This window comes from Balaenoptera acutorostrata, chromosome 4 (genome assembly GCF_949987535.1).
Source record: "Balaenoptera acutorostrata chromosome 4, mBalAcu1.1, whole genome shotgun sequence".
Classification (NCBI taxonomy): Eukaryota; Metazoa; Chordata; class Mammalia; order Artiodactyla; family Balaenopteridae; genus Balaenoptera; species Balaenoptera acutorostrata.
Genome location: NC_080067.1, coordinates 109,645,199 through 109,660,024, shown reverse-complemented (window position 1 = coordinate 109,660,024; position 14,826 = coordinate 109,645,199). Strand labels below are relative to the sequence as shown.

Below are 14,826 nucleotides of genomic sequence, written 5' to 3'. Positions count from 1 at the left end.
ACAAAAAACAGGTAATTATAGTGATATAGAATACACCTCCAATATTATTAATATTTACTTCTAGACTCAGTAGGCATCTACTTATTCATTCAAGAAATGTGTATTAATCAGTATTTTTAATACATAAAAAAAAGCCCTCTGTACACCCAGAGGAGTCTTTTTATGTTATAAAAGAATAACTTAACATTCAATTTTAGAGTTTAGAATCCTAGTGCAATATTGAAATAAGATCATTATGAGAAGATATTCTTGGGACTAGCAGTTATTTATTGACATTTGTTCCCAAGTATCTGGTGCTAGTTGGTATGACCATTTACAGATAAAATAGGAGTTGATGGGAAAAAAAATATATGTGTACCTCTTTAATGCAGCAGTATGAAAATCCACAAAAGAATAATTCACAAACCTAAATACAAGGAGAGAGGAAGAAAGGGAAGAAAGTTATTTTTTGTTTCCCCTGAGCAAACATGTAATTTCCATGATTTCTTTTTAATGACTGCAGTCTGTGGCCAGTAGGTACTGATTTATGAAAAGCTGTAAAAGATCAGGTGGAACTCTGCAGGACATCGTTTACAGCTGCACGGATTGAAACCTATCTAATTTGTCTAGTAAAAGTGTGAGCTCACGGTGCACATCACCCAGCCTATAAATTTCCCCTTCAGACCCAATGTCTGGGGCTGGGTCTAAAAAAACGCCAATGCCTGCAGCTGCTCAAAAAGCCCACATTCCCCTGGTGTGCATGAAGAGACATCACAGGCTCTTCACAGTGAGAGACAAATTCCTATCCATTGATAAACTCACCAGATGTCCTCTCGGAGGAGGAAAGGAACCAATTTTTATTTGAATTCCCCAGAGAAATCCTGGAAGTGGAAAAATGATACTTTGCAGGGCTGGTTATTCCGAGGTCACTGGCATTAAACTTAGGTCCTTCTTTGTCTTCCTTATACTTTGATCCAAGTAATAAACAGAAAGACTCGGTTGGGGTCACCCTAATCCTTAATCCGCACATCCTGTTTTATTTCAATTTGTTTATACTAATTTTCTCTAAATTCTTGTTGGGTCTGACTATACTGTTGAGTTTAAAAATGCAAACCATTTTGAATTGAGAGGGGAAAATTCTGCATTTTGCTATTAGGCATACTTCATAAATATTCTGAATAAATGTCCTGGGGTTTGATTCTTCATACCCGCAAACCTATAAATAAAAAAGTATTGCTATTCATGGGACAGAGAGTCGACAAGAGTCGACATTAGATTCTGTGCTTCAGCTACTGTAGCAATTCAAGCTGTGGGGTGTGAGTGTGTGTGTATGTGTGTTTGCTTGCATGCCTGTAGATAGTCTAGTACTTTATTGTCTCCTTTCTAGGTCTCACTTCATTTTCCTTATAAAATTTTCTCACATCTGATGTAATGCTACTCATATCAATTTTGTTTACTGATCTTATCCAATGGGTCCAATGTTATATCTAATGTTGGCCAATGACCAAGGCTATGTCATTCATGATGGTCATACAAAACAACCCAAGAATATTGTATACGTTTTGGACCCTGGGTTGTATATCTATATCTGTAATTCCTCAAGTTCTTAGGAAAAAAACATAAGCAAGACATTTTCAATGATTTAAAAAATAAACATTTTTTTCTTTTTCAGGTAGGTAATTTAAAGAATCATAGATAATTATTTATGTATATGTTCCAGAAGAGAATAACGTATAAAATGCTATATTTATATTTTATGATGTTCTAGGTATTCCTAAAGGAAATAAAATTAATGCTTTGTAAAATAGTACCTAATTTCTGTTTCTTTCTTTCTCTTAGATAACCTGTGAGGATTAGTTAAAACTAAACCGTAACACATAATACAAATTACAAACTCCATAATTTTAATTTTTAATTTATAATTCAAACACTTGAGATAGAGAGGATTGAAGCAGTTGAATTTAGTCTAATGGAAAGAAGTTTGAGAAGTGCTCCACATTCAGCTGTCTCCACTTCACAAATCTTGACAGGGAGGGAACTAGTTATTAATCTATATTTTCCACAGAGCATGCAAATATAGGCAGAACCAAACTGTCATGTTCTCAGTGTTTTCTTAAGCTGAGCACTAAAACTGTGTTAAATTTTCATTTTTATCAAATAAATAGTTAAACTTATTTTTAATTAATTAAAATTTTATTTTTATCAGATAAATTTAATGTCTCCCCATCAAAATCCAAATGAATTTACAATCCTCTCTTGTATTCCCAACAACAGCACACAGGTTCAGGGCATGCTTGTTCAGATTTCAGAATCTTAACCTCACACTTAAAGCATGTCTTGTATATTAGGGAGTGAGTTGGAGAAATATCATCAATAGTAATTGAAATTCCACATATAAGTGATATCATATGATATTTGTCTTTCTCTGTCTGACTTACTTCACTCAGTATGACAGTCTCTAGGTCCAGCCATGTTGCTGCAAATGTCATTATTTCATTCTTTTTTATGGCTGAGTAATATTCCATTGTATATATGTACCACATCTTCTTTATCCATTCCTCTGTTGATGTACATTTAGGTTGCTTCCATGTCCTGGTTATTGTAAATAGTGTTGCAATGAACATTGGGGTGCATGTGTCTTTTTTAATTATGGTTTTCTCCAGATATATGCCCAGGAATGGGATTGCTGGATCATATGGTAGCTCTATTTTTAGTTTTTTAAGGAACGTCCATACTGTTTTCCATAGTGGCTGTACCAATTTACATTCCCACCAGTGTAGGAGGGTTCCCTTTTCTCCACACCATCTCCAGCATTTATTATTTGTAGGTTTTTTGGTGATGGCCATTCTGATCAGTGTGAGGTGGTAGCTTTGATTTGCATTTCTCTAATAATTAGTGAATCATCTTTTCATGTGCTTTTTGGCCATTTGTATATCACTTATATGTGGAATCTTAAAAAATGGTACAAATGAACTTATTTATAAAACAGAAATAGAGTCACAGATGTAGAAAGCAATCTTATGGTCACTGGGGGCAGGGGGGGCAGAGGAATAAACTGGGAGATTGGGATTGGCATGTATACACTACTATATATAAAATAGATGACTAAGAAGGACCTACTGTATAGCACAGGGAACTCTACTCAGTACTCTGTAATGACCTATATGGGAAAAGAATCTAAAAAAGAGTGGATATATGTAAATGTACAACTGATTCACTTTGCTGTACAGCAGAAACTAACACAACATTGTAAATCGACTATACTCCAATAAAAATTTTTAAAAATAGCAATGGAAATCCCCCAATTAAAAATTCCTTTTAAATGTGGGCAGAACTCTGATTTGTCGCTTAATTTTAATTTTAGTTTCCACATATATTATAGGGGCATAGCATCAGTGCCTAACTAATGTAAGGATTAAAGTCCTTCATATCTGTGTGTTATGCTTAATATTGGCATATTGTAAGTGCTCATAAATGTTCAATATAATCCTTATTGCTGTTGTTGTTGTTACTATTATTATTCATCTCAAAGCAAAGGCCTTCGTAACTACTATTTACTCAAGCTCCCATCCTAAGAGGAAAGAATAAAGTGAAGGACAATCAAGTGTCCACCTGGTGACTGGTTCCAGGCTTATGAGTCAAAGGACAGTCAAAGAGGCCACTGAGAGCTGAAAAGCCAACCCAGGCAGTTTACCAATAGGATGCTTCTCTTGGTTCTTCAGGGATGAAAATATGGTTTCCTCCATTTCTTTTGTTCCTTTGATTCACCAGATCTTGCAGCTGGTCATAGATCTATAGTAAGACCTGTAATTATATAAAGCAATCCTAAAAGTTCTTGTTAATGCTGATTATATTGTGCAATAAAAGTCATAGTCACAATGTCTATCTATTTATCTATCTATCTATCATCTACCTCTGTATATATATTATAAATCTATTTGATGTTGTCATATTTGTGAGAATTTCACTTATTGTTACTCATCTACTTTTTTCTATTCTTTTTGTAATTTTTATTTTTAATGACATTGTGACATTATTTAAGTCCGTGCTGACTTTATGTCCTGCTGTAAGTATAGTCCAGGTTTTTCAAGCTGTCCCTTAGACAGCAACCTGCACAGTGTCTACAGATGAACATCCAGTAGGCAGGATTTAATGTTGGAAACCAAATCCATCCACCAAAGCAGACAGAGGAGTATTCAGTGTGTTGTGTCAGCTATAACTGTAACCTAAATTATCACCATCTTTGCTAATGGTTAAACAAATTAAATTATAAAAGTATGTATGGATATATTTATGCTTTTCACTGGCAAAGTTTCAGTAATTTAAAAAGCAGTCGTGGGTGCAGAAGGGGAGCACTGAGACAAGATGATTACACAGTATTCTTGCAAGCTGCCAGCTTGAGCAGATGAAGACTTCATGGCAGATAAATTTCACAAATAAACAGGAACGCTACATGAAGTCTGGAAGTTCCTGCTGACGTTGGTGTCGAATTTTGACACGCAGCAACTCTGCTGACTCCTGATCTCTCTCCCATTGGTATTTTCTTTTCTTGCAGGCCATCAAACCTTCTTCTGGACCAAAGCAACGTCGATATTACTACCTTCCGCACGACAGGTGACTGGCTTAACGGTGTCCGGACAGTGCACTGCAAGGAAATCTTCACAGGCGTAGAGTACAGTTCTTGTGACACCATAGCCAAGATTTCCACGGAGTAAGAATAAGTTTTGACTGAACTTTCTAGTGGACATATGTGTTTAGGATTAATGTATTATAAATACTAGATGAATCTCTGAGGTACTTAACTTTCTCCTGTAACCACTGAGCTGGATCCTGGGTCTTTGTCAAGGACACCTTCTAGATTGAGGTGTGTTGATGTGTCTTCCTCTCTCATGCTAGATCCCCACAATAGGTGTCTTTATTGAACTATGATCTCCTTCAGATAGACCAACAGATACATAGCCACACCCAACCCCAAAGGACCCAAGCCCCTAATTTAAAACATAAGCAGATATGGCATGATGATTTGTATATCCCCGCATTTGTGATTCTCTGTTATTTTTAACAAAGCCTAACCTCTATGGAAATGGAAAATTGAGAACTAAGTGGGTAACCTGGTATATAGGGAAACATGCTAAAGTCTAAAAGTAGTTCTCATAGCTATTAAATAAACATACCATCATCTATTACTGAGTGATCTCATGCTAGAAAATAAAGTTATAAATAGGTTTAAGACATGGTTTTCCTTAAAAAAGCTTATGGTCAGTTTGGAAGAGAGAATATGCATAATTAATATATATTAATTAGTATTAATTTATGATTTCATGTGTTAAAAGCCGGTAATAATCAAGTATAATATGCTATACATCTTAGACAGCGGTCCTGTGGTACAATAGGGATCCTTTGGTAATAGGAATTCTTTGATATGAGAAACCCATGGCCTTAAGGAGAGGGGATTTATAAGGAATCAAGAGAACACAGTGAATAATCCATAAAATTCATCCTCATTCACCAGGTATGCTAATTGGGAACAGGAAGTGAAAAACTGAAAGCCATATTCTTCATCTCTCTGTGAACGAGAGACAATTTACTTCACTTTCCAATGAGACTGCATCATTTTTTCTTTTTCTACACAGTGACTTTTTCTGTTTTCCCATGCACATAGCTGAAAATGACTCTCTCAACCCTAGATCATACAACCTTGGTATGCCACTCAACTGACCAGGGTCCAACTCTCTTTCTTCTAAGTCCCCCGGAGAGACATTCTGATGGCCTCAGTCTTGCTTATAGATTGGCTTCTCCAAAGTCATGTTTGCCATGAGCTAATCATTTCTATTCAAAGGAAGTAGAGTGAGACAGCATGAACTTGACGCTATGGATCATTTTCTGAGGGTAAGATAAAGGACTGCTCCAAAGAAAGAGGTTTTGTGTGGGGCAGATACATCAAAAGTTGTCCACAATTTTGTAGCTTGCAAGGTCTGTTTGGAAACTGTATCCATCTTCGAGTCAAAATCTTCTATCTTTGATCTTTGTTACATTAAATAAACCCTTTTGTGCTCTCAAGTTCCTTTAAGTCATATCCAATATTTGAATATTTAAATGTTGTTGAATATTTAAGGACTTTCATTGTCATCCTGTCAATCATTTAAACAAAATCACCTTGGAGAGCTATAGATTAAGTGTCAAAAAGGGGTGTGTAGTGTAATTAATAGAGATACAAGTGCCTAACAAATAGGTAAAGAAGTTTACCATTTATGGTATAGCATCCCATTCAGAAACACAAACATCACAAAAGAATCTATAGCAAGGGTATATTACTATTGAAGAGGAGAATTTGTTCTTAGAAAATAAACTAACACTAGTCTACTTAATATGTGTTGGCATTCCTGTTTAAAATAGAATGTAGTATCTGTTGAATAGACTTCTGACCCAATCGACAATGTGTTTTGGGTTTCTATGGTAGTTATTTTGATCAGACACAGTCCCAGGATATATTAATGTATTTAAATATTTTTATAAGTTCTTATTTTAGTAATGTAAACAGTTTGGGTTATGATATACAAGAAACCTGCTTCAGAGCACAGAAGCAGAGCAAAGAACAAGCACAAAGTTAAAATTTTCTACACCATTGTCAGATTTTCAAAGGCAAATGTTTATTCTCAATAAAATATCAACACTCAGAGCTTTTAGATAATGGAACACTATATTGAAGTGGATGAAGCAGAACATTGTTAATATGATTAACTGCTAGCTCACAATTTTAATATAGTCAGACATTCTAATCTATGAATATGGTCAGAAAGCTATTTGCTTAAAAAGGTAAAGTGGCAGCCTTTGTTACACTTCCAAGTTAGGGATGTATTTGTCTCAACAGTACAGTATTGGATGCTAAGCTCTTTTTGGCTGGTTAGAATATTTTCACTTAATTGTTATGATTATTTAGACAACCTGTGAGTGTACATTCACGATGAATGAAAACTGATTTTTCCTAAGAGATTCGGCTCTTTTAGGTTTGCCCTTCACACTGAGCCAGATGGTTTCAGATCTATCTGTATTTCAGTGTTCTTTCTTCTGTCCTTTCTCCTCAATTCAGGGACAACGTAGAATTAACATTTACTGACCTAAAACTCCTTGAAAAGAGTTGTTTACTTCTTGGGTCTCTGCAATCTCTACCTCATACCCACCCTTGTTTATATTATAAGAACGAGAATTAAAAAATATTTAATACACTAAAAATTTGGAAAAGTTTAGTGAGGCAACATTTTCACCTTAAATGCTGTAAAATATTTAACTCGGTATTTCATTCTTCCTTTTGCAGTCTTAGGCTTGTTGTTTGAATTTGATTCCTTCCAATCCCTATTTTCTTTGTGTCTTACAGAGTCAATTCAGAAATGATTCCCTTGACCAAATAACTCCAGAGATTCTCCTAGAATAAGGCAGAGATACTTTAAAAAGGATATTGCATTTGTTTTTTACTATCCAGACTATCAATTATAGGAAAAGGTCAAGAGTTTCATACTCAAATAAATATTAACTTATTTCAATTAGTTTAGGGATCTCATTTTTAGGCCAGCTACTCAAGTCATCTAATTTTCAAATAAAATTTTTTAAAAATGTGCAGTTTTATTCAGTCAACATATTTCTTAAAAATATTATTTCATAGCCTAAGATGGATTTAGGAAGGTTAATGTGAGAAGGAAAGAGAGAATGAGAAAGGGCAAGAGTGACTGTAGAAACTGGAGAGAGAATTAAGTGTGTGGAATGAGTTGGAGGCAGATTAATTGCTACATGTCATTATCCTGCACCCTTGGATGCCGTTTTCAAAGTGTCATCACCTATCCTTTTGCCTTTGAAGTACCAGATAGCTTATTAACCTCTGGTCTCGATCTTGAGCTGCTCTTTAGTCTTGAACTTTTCCACTGCTCTTCTGAACAGGGTAGTCCTAACGAGATAAGCATATGGGGAGTGTTACTGAGACTACAGCAGCTGGATGTTTAGAGAGATTTTGGACTTGGCAGGGTGGTGGGTAGAACACATTTTGGTAGGGGGAAAAGAAGGTAGAGGGTACATAAAAACTCAAGTTAAGGCATAACCTAAAGGGATAGTTACTGTAATTCCCTTTCCCAGTATAATCCTTTGCATCAAATATAAACAAAATTATGTATCTACTTGCTTATGTTGGGTTCCCAGACACTGAATCTGAAACAGTTTTATGCAGAAGATTTCTTCAGGTGCCCTTGGGACATACATCCATAAAGAAGTGATAGGGGGCCTTGGACTGAAGGAGAAGACTCAGTCCTACCTACTGGAACAAGAGTCCTAGAGCTTGGCTGGTCCTTCAGAGTTGTCCCAAGCTGGTCTGCGAAATTGCAGCATCTGATTTTTTCCAGTGTCCAGGGTATTGGTGCTTCAGTTCCAGAGGGGAAATAAGGGCCAGGCATCATAGCATATATTATTATGTTTAAATTTCTCAGTGAGCTCAGGAAATTAGTATATTACCTTGGAGCATTTTTTTTTCTCTGCTTTCCATGATTATATTTTCTTTTTTAAGCTTGTAAAGAAGGGGAAAATAAAGAGACAGAGAAAAAAATCAGGAAGTTATAAAAAAATATGATATAGAATTGGAAGAAAGATGAGAGAAGAAATACAAAAACAGTGAGGATCTATTGATTTATATACATTTATATCTGTCCTGTTTTCTAGCTCTTAGATTCATAACCTGACTTTGTTATAGTTTGAGGATGAGTAGGGAAATGTTTGTTGTTCATTTTAAAGATAGATCCATGGTATCCTTATAAAAGAATCAAAATCCTGTAGAGCACACATTCTCAAAAGCAGGGGTCAACATAAACAGACTACGTTACTCTAAGCAAAGGTTTCATTATCCACAGTTACACAAAGGGTGGCAAGCTTGATGTCACCGTAGCTCCCCACTAGCCTTCCTGGTGAAGCAAGGTAGCTGAAGACTGTGATCAGAGAGGACCTCAGGCAAAATACAAGTTGTCCATAGAGAATTTATCAGACCCTTGAATGACAGCAGGGGGGTAACCTGTAGGGCATCAGGGTTTCATCCCCAGCTCAGGTGATTGGAATGCAACTGAGCCTTAATTACTTTTATGCAGCAGATGCTTAAGTAATGTGTAAATTGCTTCTTAAGTAGTTACCTATTGTCTTCTTGCACACCTTTATTGCTTGGGAACTCCTTTTTTTAAATTTTATTTTACTTTTATATAGCAGGTTCTTATTAGTTATCTATTTTATACAAATTAGTGTATATATGTCAATCCCAATTTCCCAATTCATCCCACCACCACCAACACCACCACTCCCCCCCCCCACTCCCCGCCCCAAGGAACTCACTTCTTAAGAAATCAATTAGTTCAATTCAGTGAGGTTGAATTCCCAATTTTTCATTCTTTTTTTAATGCTCAATATAAAGGGGCTCCATCTGTGTGTGTGCGTGTATTTGCATGTGTGTACTTTTCCTTCTTTCCACTTTCAGTTTGCCTAGCACTCCTTGCCAAGTGACACTTAATCCTCTATCAACTTCCCCAGATAAACGTATTTTGGACTATCGATTCACTCTTTAGTAAGTACATGTTGAGCCCCGGCTAAATGAGAGTCATTGTTCAGGGTGTGGTTGATAAGCAGAGTACAAAACCGACAAGAATCCCTGTTCACATGGAATTCACCTTCTTGTGGGACAAGATAGAGAGTAAAGAAAATAAATCAGGAAAAAATGGCAATATGCTGGATGATGATAAATGCTTTGGAAGAAAATGAAACAAAAAAGAAACTAGGAAGTGCAGGTATGAGTGCAGAGAGGGTTTACAATATGAAATAGGAGGATCAGGGAAATCTCATAAGAGGGGGATGTTTGAGTAAAGACCTGAAAGAGATGAAATGTATGAATGAATTACTTAAATCAAGAATATTTAATTAATCATTTGCACATGTTTAGCTAAGTCTTTTTCCCCCCTAAATGAAATTCTATATGTTCTTATAATCTTTATTTTAATGCCTGGTTTCTGAGTTTTAACTATTTTAAATTGAATAATTTTGATAAATGCCTTAAGAGAACTATCCTTGCCATTTTTTCTACTTTGAAAGAACTTTCTACTTTAAAGAAATTGTTCCAGTTATCTATGGCTGTACAACAAACTGCCTCAAAACTAAAAGGCTAAAACAACAACGATTTTATTGTATACACAATGTCGTGATTCATGAATTTGGGCAGAGCTCAGGAGGGCGATTCTTCTGCTCTGGTGTTGGTATTGAATTAGGTATTCATCTAACATGCATCTGGTCTAGTCCGGAGGGCTTGAGATGGTTTCACTCTTGTCTGCCTTGGTGCAGAAGCTTCATATAGCTGGGTCTGTAGACCAAGTGCTTACAGATGACCTCTTTGATATCATAGTATCAAAGTAATCATACTTCTCACATGGCAGCTCTGGGGCCTAGAGAGGGTGTCTCAGGAGATAAGAGGTGGAATCTGTTAGTATCTTAAGATCTGAGTGCAGAAACTGATACAGTGTCACTTCAAATGTATTCTGTCAGTCAAAGCAGTCCCCAGACTGGCCCAGATTTAAGGGAGACAGGTAATGCCCCACAAGAATATGTGACCATCTGCATTTGTTTCCTAGGGCTGCCATAACAAATTACCACAAACTTACTGGCCTGAACAACAGAAATTTATTTTTTCACAGTTTAGAAGCCAGAAGTTGGAAATCAAGGTATTGGCTGTGCCACGCTTGCTCCAAAGTCCAAAAGAAGGACTCCTTCCTTACTTCTTCCAGTTTCTGATGGATGCCAGCAAAGTAACTGCAATCTCTGCCTCCATCTTTACATGGTCTTCTTCTCTGTGTCCCTGTGTGTCCTCTTTCTCAAATAAGGATAGTCTCACTGGATTTAGAGTCCATTTTTGCAAAGACCCTATTTCTCAATAAGGTCACATGGTGAGGTTCCAGATGGACAGAAATTTTGAGGGGAACACTATTCAACCCACTATACCATCTATATTCTTCCACTAGAGGTAGAATAGTCAGGATATAATACACAAATGGTGCAAAAATCAGAAAGTTATGTCTAAAGCATTGGGATCTATAACTGCACAAGCTTTGTTAATTGAAAATCTCCTACTTACATACTATCCAGGAAACCATGATTCTCACCAGAAATTTTCTCCTTTTTTTTACAGTGACATGAAAAAAGTTGGTGTCACTGTGGTTGGGCCACAGAAGAAGATCATCAGTAGTATTAAAGCTCTAGAAACACAATCAAAGAATAGTCCAGTCCCAGTGTAAAGTGCTATTTCTGGAAGGAGGTGGTGGCTGTGGAAGATGTGACGTCACGCTGCAGACAGATGTCAACACTGGAAATACTGGTGGACATTCCAAGCCCAATAAGACACTCAGATACGAGTACAAATGCCTTAAAATGGAATTGAAAAGCTCTTTATTTTCCCCTATCATTTAGTGAATGGGTGGGTGGGTATATTTTGTTTTGTAATTGCTTTTTGATGTTAGTTGATGGATTAAATCAAAATTCTTCAGCGCAGAATGATGAACTAGCATAGAGCCATTGATCATAAACTATCATAAAAGCAAAACAAATGAAATTACATAATGAACATGGTGGCTCTGTTTACAAATAGCCACAAAAGAAAAGACTTGTGATATTTTTATACACAGAAGAAATCTGTAACAGGTATTTTGTTTCTTTAAAAGCAAGCAAAATAGAGGAATTCATACCTCAAACTATCTGGCCATATTTACTACCTTTTTATTGTATGATTCCCTTTCATCTGTTAAAAGGCATATGGAAATGAAGTTTGTAGTTGTTTTAAGTACTACACGTTTTTAATTGTTAGCTTCCTTAAGTATTACCATGTAAAAAATGTTTTAATTTTGAAGAAAAGTACATATTTATTTTCTTTTGAATTGTTTTTATTGTTTTCTATTTATGCCTTGATGATCTAATTTGGATTTGTGACAGTCAAGTGCCAAATGCTCTCTCAAATTGTCAGCAGTAGGAAACATAGAAAATGATGGGTTTCTTTCCAGATTTTTTTAACCATCCACTTATATGTATCTATATCTATATACAAAAAGAAACCAAACCCTTTCCTTATTCATACACTAGCCAAATCTCTCACAGTCTGAATTATTCCATCCATTTTTGTCTCTCCATTTTATAATAAACTGTACACTCCTAATTTAGTGTAATATACTGGATTGTGTGTAATGGATTCTCAATGACATACCTGCCCTGCTCTGGTGCTTAGGAGACCATCAATTCCTTCCATTAGTAAAAGAGCTACGTTAGAACTCCTGAATAGAGAATAGCTACGCTGGAAAGGATTGGGATCCTATTTAGATTGCTGCATTAATTGGCAATATAGCCTATAAGCTGAAGCATGAGTCAAAAAATCACTTGCTGACTGGCTTTGAAATGCCACTTAATATCTTTGCTTAAACTTGTTGAGCTATTTATAGAGAATGGTGATAACTAAACTACTCATCTGCCTCACTGGGGTTTTGTTAAATTCATTAAACATTGTCATCATCAATAGCAAGTATTATTATCTTTAAGAGTCTCTGCTGAAATGCACCTATTGTAGTTTTGGTGTATATCTTAGAAGCACTGAACTTCTTGACACTTATTGAACATATAATTTTCAAAAGAGCTGGTTGTCTAGCAAGACTCAAAATCTGGAAAGATCTCTTATTACAGGAACTTACACTTACTATTCCATAAAGGTCAAATATGAGCATACTCATTAATATTTGAAATATATACCTGGTGGAGATCTAGCCATAATATATTGTGAAGCAACATTTTAGCTATATCTATATTCTTTCTAATGCTGATATGGTCATGTTATTGGAATAAGAAATGCATATGTCACAAAATAGAATGGATAAAACAATGCAGCAACCTTTATGTTCTTATGCAAAATGGAACACTAACACAGCTTACAGTCACAGATCAAAATTCACAAGTGCTAATCTATTGTAAATTTAGTGTAATAAGGCTTAGGTTGTGTTCCTCATATATGAAATTGTATCTCAAATTTCTGCAATATTCCTTATAGTCAAATCATCCTACCAGAATTATGTATTGGGTGTATAAGAGCATGAACCTTTTAAAAAGATATATGTGATTATGAAATTAATTACAAATTTCACTTAAGCCTGCTAGAAGCAGCTAAAAAAACATTTTTAAGCAAACATTTTGTGTTGTGGAATGTTAGATTGAGATCTGAATCTGGCTTCAATCTCATTTTTTTTTCCAGACTAGCATTTACTTTCTTAGGTACTCGTCTGTGCATACGCAACAAAATCTGTGCATTTCATGAACTAATAGAAGTTGAGGATTGTTGAATCTATTTCACTTATTTTGGCTATGGTTTCCATTTGAAAGTTGAGATTGTATACGCAGTATATTGCTCTTCATTGTTTCACTATTTTTCTATCTGACCTCTTATAAATTTACTTTACACAATCCTTACCCTGTACATATGTAAACATAACAGTGTACGATTCTTAACCGTGGAGTAGAGGTACTAGAATGCTAATGGCCATCTCTTTGTACAGAAACTGCATTGGCTTTCAATAAACATGAAACCACAACTCCTTTGTAACGTCATGTACCATATTATCTGTTTTGTATCTTAAATTTGTTTTACGTATATTATTTATTTTTGGTTACTTGCCCACTTTAAGCTGTACTAAGTATCAAATAAGCCATGTATAAATGTGATATGATTGGCAATATATATGTACTTTAAATTTGTATCTTCAAAACATTACTCATTTAGTTTATGTTGTACAATGTAGATGGCCTCTTACTAATGTAAAATGATTTGTAGTGGAAACATTTATATTTTTATAATAAACATAACAAAAATATTTTTTACAGATTGGAATAAAGAAGTGGTCTTTGAACCTTTTTTAAATATTATAAAAATATGTGCTTATTTAAACAGCAAAATAATGAAATGTATGTAAGTCAAGAAGAATGTGCTGTTTCTTTTTTCTCCATTAGTGAGGAAGGATTGGTGTTATGTTATCCACATTTTTTTGGTTTAAATCTCATTATCAATCAGCTAGAAAAATAATCAGTAAATATTATCTTTATGGTTAAAAAACACAACTGTATTAGGTAGTTCTCTTTCAATTGCAAGTGATGAAAAACAAATAAATAACTTAAAGAAAATAAGGAAATTTTCAGCCCACATGACTGAAAAGTCTGGAGATAAACTTCCTAGCTGAGAAATCAGGAGCAGATGGTTCCAGGCATGTCTTATTCTTTTTCTTTTTAACTGATCCTATTTTTTCTCTTAACTGGGTTAATTTGCAAACTACAGTTGATCCTTGAAAAACTTGGGTTTGAACTGCGTGGGCTTGCTTATCACAAATTTTTTTCAATAAATACGTACAGTACTACATGATCTGTGGTTGGTTGAATCCACAGATGTGGAACCATGGATATGGAGGGCTATCTATGGGACTAGAGCATCCTCGCATTTTGATATACACCATGGGGGATCCTAGAACCAATTCTCGTGGATACCGAGGCATGACTGTATATCTTTTTTTTTCAACATGTTTATCAGAGCATAATTGCTTTACAGTGTTGTGTTAGTTTCTGCTGTATAACAAAGTAAATCAGCTATATCCCCATATCCCTTCCCTCTTGCATCTCCCTCCCACCCTCCCTATCCTACCCCTATATGTGGACACAAAGCACCGAGCTGATCTCCCTGTGCCATGCAGCTGCTTCCCACTAGCTATCTATTTTACATTTGGTAGTGTATATATGTCAATGCTAATCTCTCACTTCATCCCA

General features: G+C 35.4%; 1 protein-coding gene across 3 annotated transcripts in view; it reads left to right on the top strand.

Annotated features, from left to right (window-relative positions):
* Positions 1–13,897, top strand: part of EPHA3 (EPH receptor A3) — a 365,584-nt gene extending 351,687 nt beyond the window's left edge. For all 3 annotated transcript variants that reach the window (XM_057545924.1, XM_057545923.1, XM_057545922.1), the window contains 2 exons: positions 4,535–4,690; positions 11,174–13,897. In XM_057545924.1, the coding sequence (XP_057401907.1) occupies positions 4,535–4,690; positions 11,174–11,279 (262 nt within the window). In that variant the 3' untranslated portion in view covers positions 11,280–13,897. The remainder of the gene's footprint in view (positions 1–4,534; positions 4,691–11,173) is intronic.
* The last annotated feature ends 929 nt before the right edge of the window (positions 13,898–14,826 follow it).